Source organism: Stegodyphus dumicola, chromosome 1, assembly GCF_044657685.1.
Source record: "Stegodyphus dumicola isolate Sdum_Otavi_A_Nest chromosome 1, ASM4465768v1".
Classification (NCBI taxonomy): domain Eukaryota; kingdom Metazoa; phylum Arthropoda; class Arachnida; order Araneae; family Eresidae; genus Stegodyphus; species Stegodyphus dumicola.
The window spans coordinates 88,479,022-88,499,619 of NC_140768.1; the positions used below are offsets into that span (position 1 = coordinate 88,479,022).

At 30.8% G+C, this 20,598-nt stretch overlaps 1 protein-coding gene across 1 annotated transcript in view; it reads left to right on the forward strand.

Moving 5' to 3' along the window:
* The window catches only part of LOC118198346 (uncharacterized), an 89,946-nt gene that overhangs the window by 2,474 nt on the left and 66,874 nt on the right, over positions 1-20,598 (forward strand). Inside the window, exons 2-4 of the mRNA XM_035370002.2 lie at positions 8,236-8,333; positions 9,451-9,496; positions 15,211-15,311. Of these exons, the coding sequence (XP_035225893.1) occupies positions 8,236-8,333; positions 9,451-9,496; positions 15,211-15,311 (245 nt within the window). The remainder of the gene's footprint in view (positions 1-8,235; positions 8,334-9,450; positions 9,497-15,210; positions 15,312-20,598) is intronic.

Below are 20,598 nucleotides of genomic sequence, written 5' to 3' on the forward strand. Positions count from 1 at the left end.
GTACACGTCGACTTATTTTTACTTAAAAAAACATCCCAGAATTGCACAAAAATGGCATTGCGCACACTTTTCACTATATCCATGTACACTGCTTTTTTCTCATAAATTAGAAAACTTTCACGAAAATGCATGAAAATTTTGTGAATTTTTAAATCCGGTAAAAAGAACATATATGAAATTACATGATCGCAAAAAGTATATACCCTTTCCAAAGATGAACATTTCCACGTATAAAATAAATAAAATATCCAAAAACTTTTACCTCTAAATTATCTATTCTATTATAAACATCACCAACGAATTCATACCCCAAACATTACAAATGGTTACGAATACTTAGTGTCAAATATTTAAATTACTTCCTTGCATGTTTACTTCAACTGAAACGTATACAGTCAAAAGTCGTTAATCCGGACTCGTCAGGACTTCGGTGATTCCGGATTATCGATTTTTCCGGATTATAGATCATCAGTTTAAATCTGGTAAGATGGCATGCAGAAATTACAAAATTAAAAATATGAAACTGTAATTTATGAAATAAAGAACAATTATGATCTAAAGGGTATCAAAATTTACAAAAAGAAAAAGCTTAATATTTATTTGTTTATTTTATTAAACATTTCTTTCAATGTAAGTTGCTTCGTTTCATGTGATAATACTTTCTCTTTAATTCTATTAAACAGACATAATTTCTTGTTTAGTTACAAAGTTCCGCTGTTCAAGTCCTATAATTGCTGTGTTGAGAATACCAACTAATTTGTCAATCGAAATGTTTTCATTTTCAATAACCTGTGGGTCACTTTCTTCACTATCGGAAGCGAATTATAATGAGGAGGAACTTGATTTAAATCATATTAAAGACCGAGTACATCGAAATGAAACACTACACTTAGTAAGGAATTATAAGCCAAATAAAATAAAAACATCTGCCCTGAAGATAAGGATAGTGCTGACAGATCAACTTCCAATCCGCGGTGTGAAATTGATAAACAGATTTCGGATTTCAAAACATACTTTCGCTTTGTAGATACAAATTACATATTAGTAAATATATATCGGAAATTCTATTTGACATAATCGAAAGTTCAAGCTTACTTTTATGAAATTGCTCTAACAGTCCGCAAAAAATAATAAGCCGGATCCAATTCGAAGATTAAGGAACAACGCAATCTGCAACATTAACTGAATTAAATAATTTTTGCTTAGATTATACCGTTCGTTACACATTAAACGCGCATGCGCAAAAACATATTTGCATCCGTAAAGGTCTTACGCGCACTCGTAAACGCAGGTGAGCATGCGTGAACGCTACGCATGCGCAGAAAGTTTGTAGCTTTGAGGTCCGGATTATGGGTGTCCGAATTAACGACTTTTGACTGTACCAAATTCCTACAAACATAAAATTCACAAAATAACTATCATTTTATTAAAATATCACTAAGCCGTGTACACGTCGACTTATTTTTACTTAAAAAAAATCCCAGAATTGCACAAAAATGGCATTGCGCACACATTTCACTATATCCATGTACACTGCTTTTTTCTCATAAATTAGAAAAATTTCACGAAAATGCATAAAAATACTCAACGTATTCTACTCAAACGTATTCCAAAATACTACAAACATGTAACTCACAAAATCACGATCATTAAATTAAAATATAATTAAATTAAAAAACACTACTTAAAATATAAATAAGCACATACATTATATTAATAAAAATTAGATTACAATCCTAATTACTTTAAACTAAATCATTGCTAATAACAATTTTCCAATAATATCATATTAATTTATTTACTCCTTACATTTAGAACAATGCATAAAAATAATATCCTCAAATGATTAAAAATACCAACTTACCTAATCTTCAAAATCTTCATTACGTGGCACGCACACTTCCACTATTTCACACAAAACACACAATGAAGCTTAATACAAAATAATATAGTACTACAGTTTTCCAAATTCCCCCCCTTTTCCGATTAAAGAACTGTAATTCGGCCATTAATGTCACATGACATATCTCATGGTCTCTCATTTCCCTCACACAAAATAATGCGTAATCAGAACTGAGTACTTCTCACATTATTACCAAAGTCCTAGGTAGTAACCTTTATCGCCTCCAAAATGTTGCCAAACTACCAGTTACCATATTCCAAAGATCAGCCACATTTTTTTATTATTATTTCAACATTAACAATTTTATTCTTCAATGTAGGCTCTAGTGTAGAATCGGATGCCCTTCCGATTAGTGACAATTTTTTTTAAAAGTTTTACGGATGAAACCTCACTTCGGGTTACCGTGATAGTTTTAACTTTGTTTTAGCTTCCTCATTTTATTTAAATGAAAATAGATTCATGTGTATATGGACAAATTTAAGACAGTGCACAATGCCTAGTTTGTGCAATTCTAGGATGTTTTTTTTAAGTGAAAACAGATCGATGTGTACATGTACACAGTGTTTGTGCAATTCTTTGGCTTCTTATTTTGGTTTTGTGTAGCGGCCATCTTGAAATCGTGCCTTCCTGGTGCCGATCTTGGCGTAAAAAAAGAATCGCCAAGAAACAAGGGGTACCCAATTGTAAACTTTTATGTTGATGTATTTTAATCATGAATCTTATATTAATTTATGTTTAGCTACAATGTTTGACCTTTTTCACAGTTGTTATTATTAATATTGTAAGGGAATTGCTATGCTTTGATTCCATTTTATTTGCTTTCAATTTAATTTATGTACATTCATGCATATATATCCACATTTCCATGCATGGCGTACATACATTTATGAATCCAGTACTGATAACAGGAAGAGTACCAGTTTTGTTAGGTTATTGAATTATCATCTCAGACCTGCCAAACTTGCATATGTTAGGCTGTTATATTTTTTCTTTTTGAAGTTTATTTTTATATGATATAATATAGAAGAAAACTGAAATGTATAGTCCAGTATTTAATGCAATTATACATTGTTTCTGTTTGGATCCTCCTTATGTTCATCTTTTGACGTTTGTCTTCCAGCAGAATTATTTTGAAGACTTCCAGCATCTGTGTTTGTTTCCAAAATGATATTATGAACCAAAATAATCACGAATAAATACATTATAAAACTGAAATTCTTTGATCTGAACTCAAATAAATGGTCAAGTGAACTGCAGGAGTGGAAATAAAGTGGAAAGAAAATTGAAAAGAGGAATGATTTTATTCAGTTCCATAAACTGGTGCTGCTCAAACTTTTAACCTTGCATCCTATATACATATAATTGCAAATTATCATGATCCACGTGCATATAATTATTCATGAGAAAAAAGATGGGGAGGGAGAACATGAAAATTTCAAAATACCATGTTATAGTGAATTAACAATTATTCAGAATTATGTAACTAAATGTAAGCTTCAAAACTTTTTCCAACCTTTTTTTTTTTTTTTTTTTTTTTTTTTTTGTAAACATTTCATAATTATGTAACTAAATGTAAGCTTCAAAACTTTTTCCAACCTGTACTTTTGTAACCGCTATTAATATTACACTTCTTTATAACCATTAGGATAATTTGGGCTAATTTCATCTTTAGGATTATCATGTGAAGAACTTTCACAGGTATGGTATCTTTTTGACCAAAATGTTGTGAACTCATTGACAACTTTTGGAGAGAAATATTTGTTTGGTATATGTTGGGTACAAATAACTTCAAACTACTCATTGTGGGTCTGTGTTATTAGGTTCAGAACAAAAGCTGCTTTATTTGTGAAAAGGATCACATATCCATAATGTCAAAAATTTGTACTACTCAGAAAATAAACAAGCAATAACTAAATAGATCTTCCTCTTCTTTCTTTATTATCCAAATTAACTATGCATGACAGTTAGTGAAAATCATCTTTCATCTTTAATATTCTAACATAAAGTGTAATGTCTTTGTTCTTGATACAGAACCAAAAAACTTCTGCTTTGTCCTATGGCACCAGTCTGTCTCTTACAGTAAACAAACTTTTCTACTTGTGGATGCCTTTAAATATAACATCCTCTCCCCATTGGTGTAACAAATCAATCACAAAATAATGAGATGCATTGCATTATGCAGTTACTTACAACATTGAGAAGCAAAAATTAGGTGTTCTTTACTATCCAGATAAAAATATACAAAATTTAAAGAAGTGTACAAAAAATATTTATAGCAGCAACAATATGGGAAAAAACTTGAAAATGTTCAAGAGTCTGGAGTTTAGTGTTTCAGTTTTTTGTCGATAAATTTAGCCTTTGAGTAATCTTTATTCAACAACCAAATTTGGGAAACCTTTCAGGAATGGCTTGCACAATCAGATCCTCTTCCGAAATCTGTATTGAATATAATTTCTTTAAAGGATGCACCAAAGTATCGGTTTTCATTTTTTACTTAGGTTGTCTGAGAGTTAACCATCTCTGATCGGGAAAATCTTTTCCACCCTGACCGAAGGCCAATGTTGCCATTTGACATTATCTTGGCCAACCAGCAGTACTTCACTGATTTTTAGAGATCGACTGTTCTCACAGGCTCCTTGAACTAGTTTGCCTAAGTGTTCTTTCTGGAAATGAGTTTGTTGTTCATCATGCAACTTTTGACAATATGAGTAGTAGCTGAAGTTTTTCTCAATCAGTTGTATGAAGATCAGGTATTCTTATGCCTGGAATGACCTGTGAAAACATGGACCATGTAAGTGGCACAAAATCACGAGCTATACAGGGTGTCCAACTAAGATGTTACCCAGTTTAACAGGAAGTAGGGTACATCTAGACAACTTGGAATCACATAGAAATTCCGGTTCGGAAACGCTTTCTTGATGCAGTATTGAATAGTCATGTCTGTTACAAGCGTGCTTGCTTCAAGGCTTCATTTCACAATTTTTAAACGTAAAGCACAAGGAAAGATAAGGATACAATGTAGGAGAGAAAAAGGTGTTTATTACTCACTGTTCATAAACATAAAAACATAAGTAGCAAAAGGGAAGTACAACTCATGTCAAAGTTAATGACATCTGCATGTAAGTTCGAACAGTCTCAAACATTCCAGAAGTGTCTTGGATTTCTCCGCCAGTTGCAGTGTTGCATGCTGTAAGGTCTTTGGCACTGTCAACTGTGTTTAGTAGACAAGGGGTTTTATAAGTCCCCCCCCCATATGGCCTAATGAAGTAATCTGTACATACTAGGTCTGGCAATCAGGCAGATGAATTCACCGGACCATATGACTGATCTGCCCTTGGCCAAAGTGGTTATGTACAGAAAAGCTGAAAAGGGCAGGGGCCCCGTCATGCTGGTACCACTGGGAAGGATGTGTTGCAATGGAAGTGTATGTGTTGTCCAATAATTCTGGTAACACTTGTACTAAGAATATCAAGTAATCTGCACCTTTCAGGCAACAGGTATAGCTAGAACTTATATGGCCCCCTTAAGAGTTCTTAAAAGTCCTTAGGTTTTTTTTTTAAAAAAAATCAATTTTTGGTTCTTTAATGTCCTTGTTTTGGCAAAAATTGGTTGAAGGTCCTTAATTTTGATCATCTGAAATTTCTGTCTGTTTTTACGGCTGTCATTTTGAGTGTGAATCAGCATTTTAGAGGAACATTTTTTGGTAATTCACTGACAAATATTATTTCATGAGTAATCATTTGAATTTTTTCTGATTTCTAATATAAATGCTGTGATAATTGATTTTCTGAGCAGGAAGTGAAACAAGCATTTATTTATTTATTTTTCTAATAAAGAGCTCATAAACAATGTTTGCCTTTAGGGTATGTGAATTCCTTTATTAACCGGGTCTAAATTTGGTAAAACATTTTGGTGATTTTAAGATCAATTTCTATACAAAAATTTTACTTCAGAATTTGTGAATTTTTTGATGATTTTTTTAAAAATATTACAACATTGATAAATTTCATTAAAATAATGATAATATATTAAAATTATATCTAAGAAATAACATTAAAATAAAACAATATTTTCCCTGTCGTATTATAAAATGGCATTACTTTCCATTTAGTTGACTTACTATTACAGTATTTTGAATCTGAAAAATAAACAAGATAATAAATGCTATGAAGCACAATTTATGAAACAGTTCTTAGCAGAAGCAAAACAGTTGTGCAATTATTTTAAAAAGTCTTTTTTGTTTTTTCATGGTAAGAGTTTTTCCCCATGTAAGTTCTCCAGTGCAGGTCTCTCTCTAGAGAAGCAGCAGCGGTGGCAACAGCCAATCTTCTGTTATGAATCATTCTAATTATGATTTTACTTTTCATTTTAACCTATGCTGTTTGATATAAAATCTGCCTGCTATTTACTAAATCCTCTAAACTGAGCAAGTACGTGATGAAATGAGACATAAAAGAAAAAATCTACACAAAACTAACTGTTAGTAAAACGTAAATAAAATGTCAGTAATCTTCATTAAAATATGTCCAACTAAGTGTAAGTGTAAAATATTTAATGTTACTTGATAAATTTTACAAAGTTGATTTTATTCTCATATTTGTTTTATAATTATGCTTAATAATAATGCATCCTACTTACAGATCGATTTTATTCTTAGGTGGTATTACAAAAGTGGAATTCAGTCATAGATAATATCTTTAATTGAATTTATTCACTTCCAATTTGCTGATTAAGTCCTTAATTTTTATTTTCATTAAGAGTCCTTAATAGGGTAAAAATATATTTACGGTGCCCCTTGGCAATTTTGGGTGGTACATGGATACCGAGTTTGTGCAATTCTTTGACTTGTTATTTTGTCTTTGTGTAGCAGCAATTTTTGGTGAAAAAATCGTTACTACACAAGCTGGGTATCCGTGTACACATCACTTAAAAAACATCAGATATTTGCTCAAAGTTGTCATTGCACACTCCCTTGACTTTGTCCATGTAAACATCGATCTATTTTCATTTAAAAAGTCAAAGGAGCACCCACTTCTACAGTAGAGCTAAACAAAAAATACATAACCTCAATAAGCTATATTTTAAATCAACAAGAAAATAACATAAAGAAGGCAATTTATCTTATGTATCTAAGCACTACACAAAACAAATATCCACTTACCTTATTTAGAAATTTCTGCATCTTCAGTCTGTGGCACACAAAATTCCTTAACAGTATCCCTAAAATTATATGAACTAGAATCCGTATATTGGCATCACCACATAAATTCACAAAAATCAAAGTAAAAAATATCCTCCGGTGTTTAACCATATGCATTTCCTTTCTACAAACAAGAGACTTATAATGGCTACTAAGTAAACCTTCATTTACACACCAGTCAATTAATGCTGTTTTCTCCTTTTGTTGCAAATCATAGAGAAACTTCAGATTAATGTTACCACATTCAGCCATTCTACCATCTAAAACACAAAACAAGCAATGTACTTCCTAACCAGCACGCACCACAAGTCTTTACAAATCTTTTCCCATCATTCAAAATTTATCACAGTCACGCAACCGATTACGTTATAATAGGGCTTCTATAGCATTCAAGTACTCAAGTTACCATAAATGAAACAACTTTGTGATAATACAAGGGGCACCCTTCAATCTACTCTAACCCTTAAAAGTACTTAATTTTCATGCACAGAAATGTGTACGAACCCTATATGGCCTGATGAAGGGATCATCTACAGTGCCAGCTCATACGTTTAGCATAAAACGTGTGTGTGCAGCCTGAGTACATATCACGTATGGGTTCACCATCAACCGTGCATGGTTGTTATGAGTATTGAAAATACCCTCTCTTGTGAAATACGCCTTATCTATTAACAACATGGAATACTCCTCATCTATGAATTTACATGAACTGAAGAAATACTTCTTATTCCTCTTAAAGCTAATGTATTTTGAAAGGAATGAGGAAGAACTTTTAAATTCAGTGGAAAGAGTATAGCTGCATAATTGTCATAATACATCTTAGATAAATAAAACCACATTTGACATTATTGCCATTTTGGTGCATTTCAACTCGACCAGTCGCCTGTTATGGAATTATGTGATAATAAAACATTAAAGACAAATAAAAACCACGTTTGGCATTACCGTCGTTTTGGTGTTTTTCAACTCAAGCAGTACCTTGTTATGGAATTATGTCATATTATTTTGGAATTCCTTTCTTTCTAATAAAGTTTTGAAGATTTTTAATTATTGATACCTTGCAGTTCACTGAACACTGTTACTGTACAAATAACAGTTAGAATTAATATTTTTAATGATTGTCTTGATTTAGAATTTGCTGTAACTACTGACAACATTGTAGCTGCTTATCGTGCTGCATGCTGGAAGCAAGGAGTTAAACCTTTGCAAAGAGTACTACAACAGTTACAAGTGAGTTACAACATATGAATAGCCAATTAAACAATAATTAGTAATTTAATTATTAGTAGCATATTTCAGTCACAATTTGATTTTATATTTAAAATTCAAATTATATCTGAAATATTCATTATTAGCAAAATTTGGTCTTCATTTATTTTGTTCTTTGTTCCAATTTTCTGCTGATTTCTTTTTAATATGTTGTTGCTTGTGTACAGGTTGGTAATAGATTGAATGCATACAGAATTGACGATAGTTTGATAAAATTTATTTTACCAAAAGAACAGCTCACTGTTCTGGAGATATCCACAAACATAGTCGTACAACTCTTCAGTATCACAGAGTAACAATCAGTAGTTACACTTCAAACTACTAAGAATGTTAAACACAATGTAATGCAAAGTGCATCTGAACAGCAAAACTAACTGGGAAATATCTCAGTACTCATTCTGAACTTACAGCTACAACAACAGAGCAGATGATCTCTCCTGTCTTATATATGTCTGGCTGCTGAGATATTTCTAATATTTGCTGTTTCTCGAAATTACTGGAAGGCATATGAGTGCCAAATTACTCTTACAGCTATGCAGAATAACAATTACAATACCTATTGTGGTGATACAGAGACCAGACCTAAATGCTACCAAATGGATGCCTTTTGGTGATTTTGTGCCAGATTTGCTGCCAGAAATTACTCATCGCCAATTTAATGATATAGCCATTTGCTCAATGTTAAGTAGACTTGCCCCTGTATTCTTACTTTTCTGGCAAGCTTCGCTTCTGTAGATTTTCGTATTGCATTACACAGAAAAATACAACAATTTCACATATAATTGCACTAAAATTATGTATCTATGTATAATATTTGTAAAAGTATTTTTGACAGTTTAAATTTTGTATCATTTTAAGTTCAATGGAACTTATTTATTATGTCATTCTATAATAAAAATATTCTTTTTTATTGTTGGTAGTGATAATAATTATTTTTTCTAAATATTAATGATATCTGAAGGTCATTTTCCTAGAAATTAAGTGCAGATTACTCAGGTATCTTCTTTTTTTTTCTCTGTGTGTATCTTCATGTTTTTATATCATACTTTTACAATGTATGTGTCATTCTTCATTGTAGGCAGTGCAGATGAGTGCTGATCTTGAATTTGAATTGAATTTAAAAGGTAACTTTTTTATTTTCAAATTTTAAAAACTCATCAAAGTAGTTGTGATTATTTTTATTTCGCAAGCTAAATATACAGTTTTGAGAAAAGCAAATAAAATCTACATTTAGCTTGTAAATTCAGCAGTTGCAGCAAATTGAAATGTATGATGAGTATGCTTGAAGAAATGTATAAAATTTTGGAAACTTGTGATGAATATACCACCACTTGGTGCCACATCTAAATGTTAATATCAAGTCAAACTGGACACCCAGAGCAAAGCTGACAATATATTCAGTTTCATGAAAAGAACAGTTATTTTATAAAATCCCAAATGAATGAAGATATAAAAATTCACAAACAAGAAAACTTGTAATTATGCCAGTCTGCAGTTGTGCATTGATGAATTCCTATTTGCATTTGACATAATTCTACAACATGAATTAATTGAGTGTTTGAACTTTTTAATTGAGTGTTTGAACAGTACCATTTCAATACTTCAATAGTAATAAAATGCAATTTTATTTTGTGGTTTTCTGAACATTCTTTCAAGATGATACCTTTACCTTTCTGATCTACTTCTTTTCTGTGATTTGGCACATGTGATGTATATTGATTCTTTCTTTCTTTAAAAAAAAAAAAAGAGAGAGAAAGAAAAGAACAATTTCTTTAAAAAATAATTGGAAAAGTTAAAGGGAAAATTGCTGGATCAATGTTCATTTCCTGTTCTTTTATAATGATATCATTGTATGGCACCCAGTCAACCAAAAAGGTGGCAGAATTTTCATAAGCAAAATTTAGTAACGGGCAAACGATACAAAAAATTTCAAAGTACAAAATATATGTTAGATTATAGTGATATAAGTCTCTCTCTATTGAATACTATGCAGGCTTAAAAGTCACAACAATTCTATTTTTATGCAAATGTAAAATTTTGAAAATTAAATTTGATTAAACCCTTATTAGAGTTATATTTTTACTTGAGCTTTCGGATTTTCAAATGAAAATTTTTATTTAAAGATTAGCAGTAGTAATCAAAAGCTAAGAAAGGGCTGATGAATTTATTCTTGATTTTTAAACGCAAGCATTCTTGTTTTCCAGTTCATTTTTAATTTGAACGAAAGATATATGATTTGAATAATGTCCATGTCTAGGACCCATGTCCATGGGTGTAAATAATTCTTCAAAGTTTGTGCCAGAAGTGCAAATAAAACAATCTAATACAAGAAGTATATCAAAATTATATAGGACTGTTTTAAAAAGGAATCACCAGTACCCAAGTTTCGTGATTTTGGCATATTGGATGTTGATGTTGTATGTTTGCGAAAGAAATTTTTTTTGTGAAGTAGGTGGAAGAGTGGAGTGAGATATAACATTTCAAACTGATGATCTGAGAAGTTTGTTAACATTTACATTGAGTAGCCAAGATATTTGAGACATCTCTTAACAATGTGTTTATTTGTCTTTAGCTCTGATTACATTTGCTATTCCTTGGGGCATAGCCTCAAAGAGTGTTAATAACTGTAGGTAATTTATGGCCGCCACATTGTGTTTGCTAGCATATTATGGTCAAAATTATCACTAAAGAATTTTTTCTTATTTGCCACTCTAAACCATTTTGTAGCATGAGAAAAGCATAGATCGTTAGCCAATGCTGATACTAAGCCTTATTCGACCTACAATCAAAATCTTTCAAACTCGATACCTCATTCAAAAATCACTCAAATTTTTTATCTTACCTCTTTCTCAGTCTAAATATTATGGTAACTATTACCTTTTAAAATGAACCATATGCAAGAAATTTTTGGTTGTTTCCTTCCTATCAGGCTGGTTTAGTTTTTAAAAGAAAGGTTGTCTTTAATTTTTGGCCAATCAGTGTATAAAGTTTAATAGCTTTCTGTGATTCTTGACTTATAAAAGACAGTGCAACAAAATTGTTATTCATCACAGATAACTTTGCTTAATATTTTATACATATTAATGTCGATAAACTTGTTGGTTCAAAGCACTGGTAAGTAATGTACACTGTGAAAAAAATTGAGACAGTTCTATATCTCCCGTTCTACTGGGCCAATTGACAAAATTTGAATTGCGTTTTTCATGTCTCGAAAGCGCGACTTGGGATATATATTAGATTTATATATAGCTGTATTCTAACATAGGTATTTTGACACAAAATCGGACTTTTTCTGAACTAACATACCAATTTTTTTCCGTATTTCGATTCTGAAACTCAAATTACGTCTAAATATGAAATTTTGTAAAATTTGGTGCAAAATTTACAGAGAAATTCATAAATTTATGTTGGCACTTTTTTTTTCCGTTTGCACCAAGAATGGCTCATGTAGTGAAATTCTCAGTATATGGCAACCTATTTTCCTTTTCACATCGTGAGTGAACGGAAGAAAAGTTACAATTGTTCGTTTTTTCAAATAATGTTCTTTATATTATATTTTTATTTATAATTATCATTATTTTAAGTAATTTTTTTTTTCGAATTTCAGTTTAATTGTTTAAGTTGCGTGGTTTCTTTAGAATAACTGTTTTGAAAATTTCTATTTACCCATTCGAACTGTGTAGTTTCAATAAAAGTTGCATTGTTTATTTTTTTTCAGATAGTTCTGTTTATATTTTTTTTTTGTCATAGTTATTATTTTAGGTAATTTTTAAATTTTTAGACTTTTATTTTAATTGTTTGTGTTGCATTGTCTATTCAGATAATTATTTTAAAATTTTCTATTTCTATTTCTATTTTTTTTTTTTTTTTTTTTTTAATTTTCTATTCATTCACGAACTGAGCATTTTAAATATATTTATTATAAATTTTCCAGAATTTGATTTTATTTATTTGAATTGCATTGCTTTCGAAAAAATATTTTGTTACCCTGACTGACTACAATGCATTTGAAAACTACATATATTAAAAGAGAAAATACAGTAAAGCACAATTATACGCCTTTCAATGTTCCATTCAGAAAAGATATATAAATGAGAAAGATGTATAACCAACATTTTAACTTAAGATAACTTGCATATATTGCTTTAAACTGCTTTAACATTGTGCTCAATTGTGCTCATTGCTTTACGCTATTTTTTCATCCTACATTTAGTTTCTTAAAATGTTATTCATATTTTAGTCAAATATTTATTTTTTTAATCGCAAGAATAAAATATCATAAGATTAAAAAGTCTTAAATTAAACAAATACTAAATTTTATGCAAAAATTTTTTTTTCTCCTTAATGGCCTTTTTTTTTTTTTTTTTTTTTGAGGCATTCTGCAAGTATATTAAAAAGCATCCAACTTTTCGAAACATTTCTGCATTTCTGGCATTTCTGACATTCATTTCAAATAAAGTTATAGCCTTCCATTTCATAAAGGCCCACAAACGGCCGAGCAGTAAAGTTGCTGAACACTGGTAGTTAGTTCTTTCTGAGGTTCGAATCTCAGTAAACGGATTGGTTGCATGGGCGTTTTCTTCATTTTTCTCATTGTAATGTATATGCCAGCTGGTTTCCCTTAGAACGTTCTTCACGAAGGTGTTCCTCCTTTTCGGCAGATAGCCCTGCTTTCCTATAACTTAAAAACCCAATTCAATCCATTTCATCAGTATTTGGTGAGAGCCTTTATCAGTCTTTAGAGGCTAAGCATTTTGAAGGCATGAGATGAAAGGAAAGACTGGTTTCATGAAGAGGGAAAATGTCTTTAGGTGACATCCACATACATCACTCGATAAATTCCTGAATCTTCAAATAATTCCACTAAGAAATCATGGGCTTCTCTGTTTATGATGATATGATGTTCTCTAATGTAATTTAAATTTATACAACTATATAATCAAAAACCAGTCGCTTTTCACTTTAATCTGCAATGATATATGTTTTTGTCTTTTCCATTAGCACAATCTCAGTTGATTGTATTTTCTGTACATACATGTCCATGTGTTTTCTCTTTGAGCACCCAAATTCTTTGAACTTTCCTGAAAGTATATTCAAAAGCATCCAAATTTTTGAAACACCTTGGTATTTCTGGCAGCCAAATTGCCTTTCCAATGTTTGCTTTTCAGTGCATTTATTTTCAGTACTCACACACACACACACATAAAAAAAAATAAATAAATAAATAAATAAATAAAAATAAAAAAAATTAAGCTTTTTCTATTGTTACACTTCCGAAAGTTTTTAATTCTTGTCAAACTTTTTAAAATATCAATTACATCAATTGCATTTCAGCTGAAGACAGCTTTTCATTTTCTAAGCATTTTTAACTGTAAATAAAGTTTAAAGTAAAGTCCAAAGGATAAATATTTTAATAATAAGATTTTTTGCTAAATGTGAAAGAAATAAAACAGTCCAGCAGTATTTATTCTGTACCACCGAGTGACCCGATTATTATATCGGCAGCAAACAATCTAAATCATATTAAAGATCATGTTTTTTATACGATCTATAACAGGAGAGAAAATTAGCTACTTAAAGCATTCTTTCTAAGAGGATTAATGTAAATATTTATATTTATATATATATTTTTTAAAGGGGGGGACATGACCCAAACTGTCAACATCCTGTTTGCTTAAAAACATTGTGAAAATAAACATCAAACGAACTTTCTCAGTTTTAGACAATTCAGTTTAAATGTAGTTGAAGTAAAGTACCAGACGATAATACGGCGAAGGTAAAAATTTAATCTTACAAATATTTTTTTTAAAAGTTAAAAATTTGAAAATAATCAAAATTTGAATTTGATTTTAAAATTTGAATAATATGTATAATTTTTAAAAAATATCTTTTCATATTGTATAAATAAATACTTATGCGTGATTGAGGGAAAAAATTTCATATAATTAATTCTCCATAAAAATTTGTTTGAAATTTAAGGTTAAAAACAGCTGTGACAATTCACTGTAACAAAAATCCATAAACCACATTTGGCATTATTATCACTAAACAAAAAGATGCCAAATTTCAAAATGCAAAAATATGTAAATTCATGTATATCTTAGAAAATTTTGAATAAAAATCTCTGATTTTTTGCAGGTATGCTTAGAACTACACCTACTTTAAGATAACGGAAAAAATTTTATAGATTATAATTCAAATTTTTTTCGAAAAATTTATAAAAATTATTTATAAATAGAAATTTAAAAAATAAAACAAAAAATGGGTGAATTTTATTTGGAATGAACCTAAATTTCAAAATGTGAAAGGAAAAATCAAAAAAGTTTAATAAAAAAAGAGATATTAATGAATATATGCCCAATTCAATTCACATTGAAGAGCTAATTTTTTAAAAACTACTTGTACGATTTTTACAAAACTTGGCAGTCTGGCATAATTTGAGTTGTAGAATCGAATTATGGAAAAAATTGGCATGTTATTTCAGAAAAAGTCCGCTTTTGTGTCAAAATACCTATGTTAGATTAGTGCTATATATAAATCTAATATATATTCCAAGTCGCACTTTCGAGACATGAAAAACGCAATTTGAATTTTGTCAATCGACCCGGTAGAACTGGAGATAGAACTGTCCCATCCACCCACCTTTTTTTTTTTTTTTTTTTTTTTTTGTGCAGTGTTTATGAGTGTGAATACTTAAATTTAATTTGTAGATGACCTTGCACTCATCATTTGTCTGGCATATTTCAGTTGAAATGATTAGCTAGTAGTATAATTGTTCTTGTGAGTGACATGTTTGAAAATTTAAATAAAATCCTTCGTTAAGTTTGAAATGTTTTAGGTGAAAATTTAGATGCTCATCATTGTGAAGCTTTGGAGGAAATATTCAAACGACTCCAATTTAGATCTCTGCAGCTTGAAGATTGCCATTTAAATGATGAGGTTAGATAACAATGTTTTTTAAATCATACTTATATTGAGATTGTTATATTTAAGCATGTTAGTTTAAATGTTATTTTTTTTATAAAATTTGTTTGAATTCAGGATTATTTTTAATTTCATTGTTATATATTTCAATTTTTCATTTTGGAAATATTATTCATTTTAAATGTAAATATACATATTACAATGTTACAAGTATGAAAACTTATTGAGATTGTTTTTGCCTTACTAGCATTTAAAATATTTCTCATACAGATGTAAATGATTTGATTTTCTTAATTTTAAATAAGCAGTGTTGCTTGTCAGTTTTCTTTTCCCCTCCTCCATGATTAGTTCTGAATATATATCGCACTGTAATGGTAAATATTTTTAAATCATTTATATCTGGTTTCTAATATTGTTCATGCTCAAAATCAGATTTTATTTTATTTGTGTTATTAATCAAGTACCCATTGGCCTGTTTGTACTTCTTTCTTACTACTACAATGTAGAAAATGTCTTATTAAGCAGTAATGGCTGTATACAAAATGTTTGGATGCTGCTCATTTTCTGTGCCTTAGATTCCTGTTATATGCTTTAATAGCTTTGATTCATGTTCCAGCCAGTCAGGATTATTAGATAATCCCAGTAGTTGAAGACTGTGTATGGTGATCAACTGGACCATTTGACAAGATGCAGATCACTTAATATTGTTATCATTGATGCCTGAGTTCCTGCATGCAAGAATAAGAATTCTGATAAAGTTAAAAATCTTCTCCTGTCCGTGTGTTTGATGCCAGCAACAAACTCTTTATAAACATGGTGTTAAGACATAAGAACTTTTTCTTATCTTATGAATAATCTAAAGCCGTAGGAATATCTTTTTATTTTTCTTATGAAATAGATTCCTGCCACAGTAATATATCAAATTTGGAAATTCATGCAGGTCTCAGTTGCATGGAGTAGAGTTCTCATACTGCTGCTGAACCACAGGAAGCTTATGATTCTTAACTTAAGCTGCTCATTGCTGAAGGGAAATTGCTCAAGATCTATTTTCGGTAGTAATTTGGAAATCATAAGTGGAAATCTAAATTGAGATTGAATAAGGAAGTTATTAACATTTATTTGTGTTGACCAATCTGAATTTTGTGGATTGTTAAAGGCTGGTTGCTAATTTTGTTACAATTAGGGAAATTTTAGTTTTGTCTACTATATTATATGTTGAACCAATTTGGTATTAGTTCTCAAGCCAGCCAGGCCACATATATTCATCCAAGAATATTTTTCATTATACCTTAAGTATGTATGTATGTATGTACAGATGCTATTAGCACATTTTCTAGACAATTTTGCTTTGCTATAAAAAAAGTCTGTCTGCTTAGAAATTTGTCTTTTAACTGGAGCTATATTTTTGAAAGTCTTAAGTATCATCTGCTACTTGACAGTTTTGATTTCATGCAAAATGGCAGTTTAAAGAAGCAACGAATGGAAGCCTATATCTTTGCTGTTTCTGAAGAAAATTATTCATATGTAGTTATTACAAAACACCATGAAACCCATGTTTTTTTTTTTGACATCTAAAGCTACTATAGGTAATATTGTCAACAAGAAATCAAGAAAAATGTTAAAGTTTGGCTTAAAATAGAAAAATTCTTCTAAACGCATATCCAAGTATAAAACGGAATGTTTTGAATTTTGCAAAGGTCATATCTTTAATGTTAAAAGAAACTCTGGGAAGTCGAGTCAAAGAGACAGTAGCAAAATCATTAAAATGCTCATTGTCAACTGTAAACAAAGTGATTAATACTGATTTAAATCTTAAAAAGTTGGAAAAATATAATGTGTGTCAGTCTTTCTCTACAACCTATCGCAGAATGCTTTATGAGAAATGTTTATCTCACTCATATCCCTACTAAATTTTCTATCATATCACCCGAGGATTTTTCCGCTTTGGGACTTTAAAAAAGTAGATTGTTCAACATCGACCTACAGCCCTTCTTGGACTGTAGGAAGCTGTTAAAAAGGAACAGGATAAATTTCCTCTTTTGATACTACAAAAGGCTGTGTTGTTTTTGAAATTATGTTGTAGAAAAATATTGAAGAATATGGGTTATCGAACAGAACATTTAGAGCACAAAAATTTTAGGTAAAATATTTGTGTAAATACAAGGAATATTAATTCAGAAGTCAAACAACAAAAATCAGCGTTATATTTACAAAATTTTCACAGGACTAGTTTCGATGGTTTTACCGAACCACCATCTTCAGCTGCAAAACCGCAAATGAACAAGATAGGAAATAATGATTAGATAAGATAAGATAGCCTGGACAAAAATAAGCAAGTGGCGCCATCTGTTGGTGAAACCAGAACTAAAACATAATTTCTTTAAAGGCAGAAGGCAAATTTGGATTGGAATTAGGATCGTTAACTAGAACAGAAAGATTTTTATGAATGTGAAATGCGTCTAGAAAATCCAGTTCTCCAATGGAAGATGTTTTTTGAATAATTTTGGCAGCAGAAAAACTGAAAGTGTGGTTTTCGGACCAACAATGTTGAGCAACAGAAGACTTCTGTGTTTCCTTTTTTCTAACATATGCCTCAGTTCAGCAAAGTTTCAGATTCACAGAAAGAAATGATTAGGCATCTTATCGCTCATAATGTGAAATTCAATAATAAACCTTTAAAACCAAATCTAACTGCGAGAGAAAGAGTACATTGCGTGAAATTCATTCTAACCCGGATATTATTATTTCAAAGGCCGACAAAGGTGGCCAGATAGTCGTCATGGATAAGAACACTTACATCGATGGTGTCACTAAACTCTTAAACGAAGGACCATATAATCCGATCCCTAAAGATCCTTCACCTTCGGATTTGTCAAAAATAAAAACTGCGATCAAATCTTCGCAAATCATTTCAGCCAACTTAAAACATTCACTTATCCCATCTGTTGTGAATTGTGCCAGATTATATGCTCTTCCCAAAATTCATAAAAGTGGTATTCCTTTCCGCCCTATTGTATCAAATTTAGGTACTGCCTCGTATCCATTAGCTAAATATTTAGTTTCTAGATTTTCAACTCTATTAGACAATAACATTTACACCATAAAAAATTCAATAGAGTTTGTAAAAAAAGTTTAAAACTTTTCTCCTAGTAATTTACTCATGGTTTCTTTTGATGTAAAATCATTATTCACCAATGTCCCAGTGGAGGGTGCATTAAGATGTCTAGAAACCAGACTTCGCAAACTTCATTTCTCTTGCATCGAAATTGATGAGCTAATTTTTCTCACTCAACTCTGATTGAAACAAACACATTTTGTTTTCCAAAATAAATATTACAAGCAAATTGAGGGATTAGCCATGGGAAGCCCCCTCAGTCCCATGATATATATGATATCTGATATCTACATGCATTATTATGAATCAAAATTGTTTGAAACTTTAAACTTCCCGGCATGGTTCCGCTACGTAGACGATACTTTTACTCTGTTTGAAGGTAAAAAAGATGATTTAAATAAAGTTCTTTCAACAATGAATTCTATTGATCCTGCTATTCAGTTCACTTTTGAACTTGAGACTTGCAATTCTCTTCCGTTTCTCGACATTCTGGTCACACGTAACACATCCAACTTCAGTACTGCGGTTTACCGTAAACCTTCATCGGTTTGCCTTCCACCACACTTTAAATCATGTCATCCGACTAAACAAAAGTTAGCTTCATTTTATTCCTATGTTTTCCGTGCTCTTCAAGTTTGCTCCTCCAAATTAGCCCTTGATGAAGAACTAAAGTATTTAAAAGCAATAGCTATTGACAGGGGCTTTCCACCCAACATTATTAATCAAGCAGTTAAAAAATTCTCATCTCAACACACTAAAAGGCACAATCTTGTTTTAGGAGATTATAAAAATTCTGTTGTCATTCCCTTCTTTCCATCAATTAGCTATAAAGTTGCACATATTTTGCAGAAATTTAACTTTCGGGTTGTTTATTCTGCCATCAATAAAATTCCGAGTTCCATACTCAAGGACCCCATTCTGGATATGAATTCCTGGGGTATTTATAGGATTCCTTGCCAGTGTGGTTTAATTTACATTGGCCAAACTAAGAGAGCCTTAAAATTTCACGTCAAGGAACATGAGGCATATGTTAGAAAAAAGGAAACACAGAAGTCTTCTGTTGCTCAACATTGTTGGTCCGAAAACCACACTTTCAGTTTTTCTGCTGCCAAAATTATTCAAAAAACATCTTCCATTGGAGAACTGGATTTTCTAGAGGCATTTCACACATTCATTAAAAATCTTTCTGTTCTAGTTAACGATCCTAATTCCAATCCAAATTTGCCTTCGGCCTTTAAAGAAATTATATTTTAGTTCTGGTTTCACCAACAGATGGCGCCACTTGCTTATTCTTGTCCAGGCTATCTTATCTAATCATTATTTCCTATCTTGTTCATTTGCGGTTTTGCAGCTGAAGATGGTGGTTCGGTAAAACCATCGAAACTAGTCCTGTGAAAATTTTGTAAATATAACGCTGATTTTTGTTGTTTGACTTCTGAATTAGTATTTGTTCGGCGTGTTATTGTGTCTTAATTACAAGGAATATCTTCTAAAAAATGTATGAACAGCCTTTCTGTATATGTCTGTCATATATATCTATATATATAGATATATATCTATAGAAATATCTATATATATAGATATATTACACCAATTATTTTTCAGTCATGACTAGAGTGGAATGAAATTAGAAGAAGACAAATGAAATACCAGTGCCATAGTAGATGACTGGAAGTAGAGAGCATGTGGTTTGCATCTTAAATATATGTAATTTTGGGAAAGCCACAAACACTTGGTTAATTACAGCAAAAATTTATTTTTGTGGACTTACATTTTAAATAATGGAGAATGCAGCTAAGTGAAGAGACTTTTTTAGCAAGTGTTGAAAGAGAAAGGGCACTGAGCAGCTGGAGTATTTATAGCTTAAAATTTCTTTGTTTGAGTTCAGGATAGCGTTTGGGTAAGAGTTTTAGTAGTACACGTGACTGCAGATAAGTGATGCAGAATGAAAGGGGATGTATTTAAATTGAAATTAGGAATTTAAAAGGCTATTGCCATTACAATAGTAATTTGTTAATAATTTCTTATCCCCCTCTTTAAGAACGAAAAAGCTTGGTGATAAGCATTTGAAGATAAAAGCATTAAAGCAGTAGTAAATAAAGAGAAGCATGATGTAAAAAATATAAATCTTAAAATTTTGGCAAAAATAATTATTTATTTAATTTTAAAAATATAAATTTTGACTAT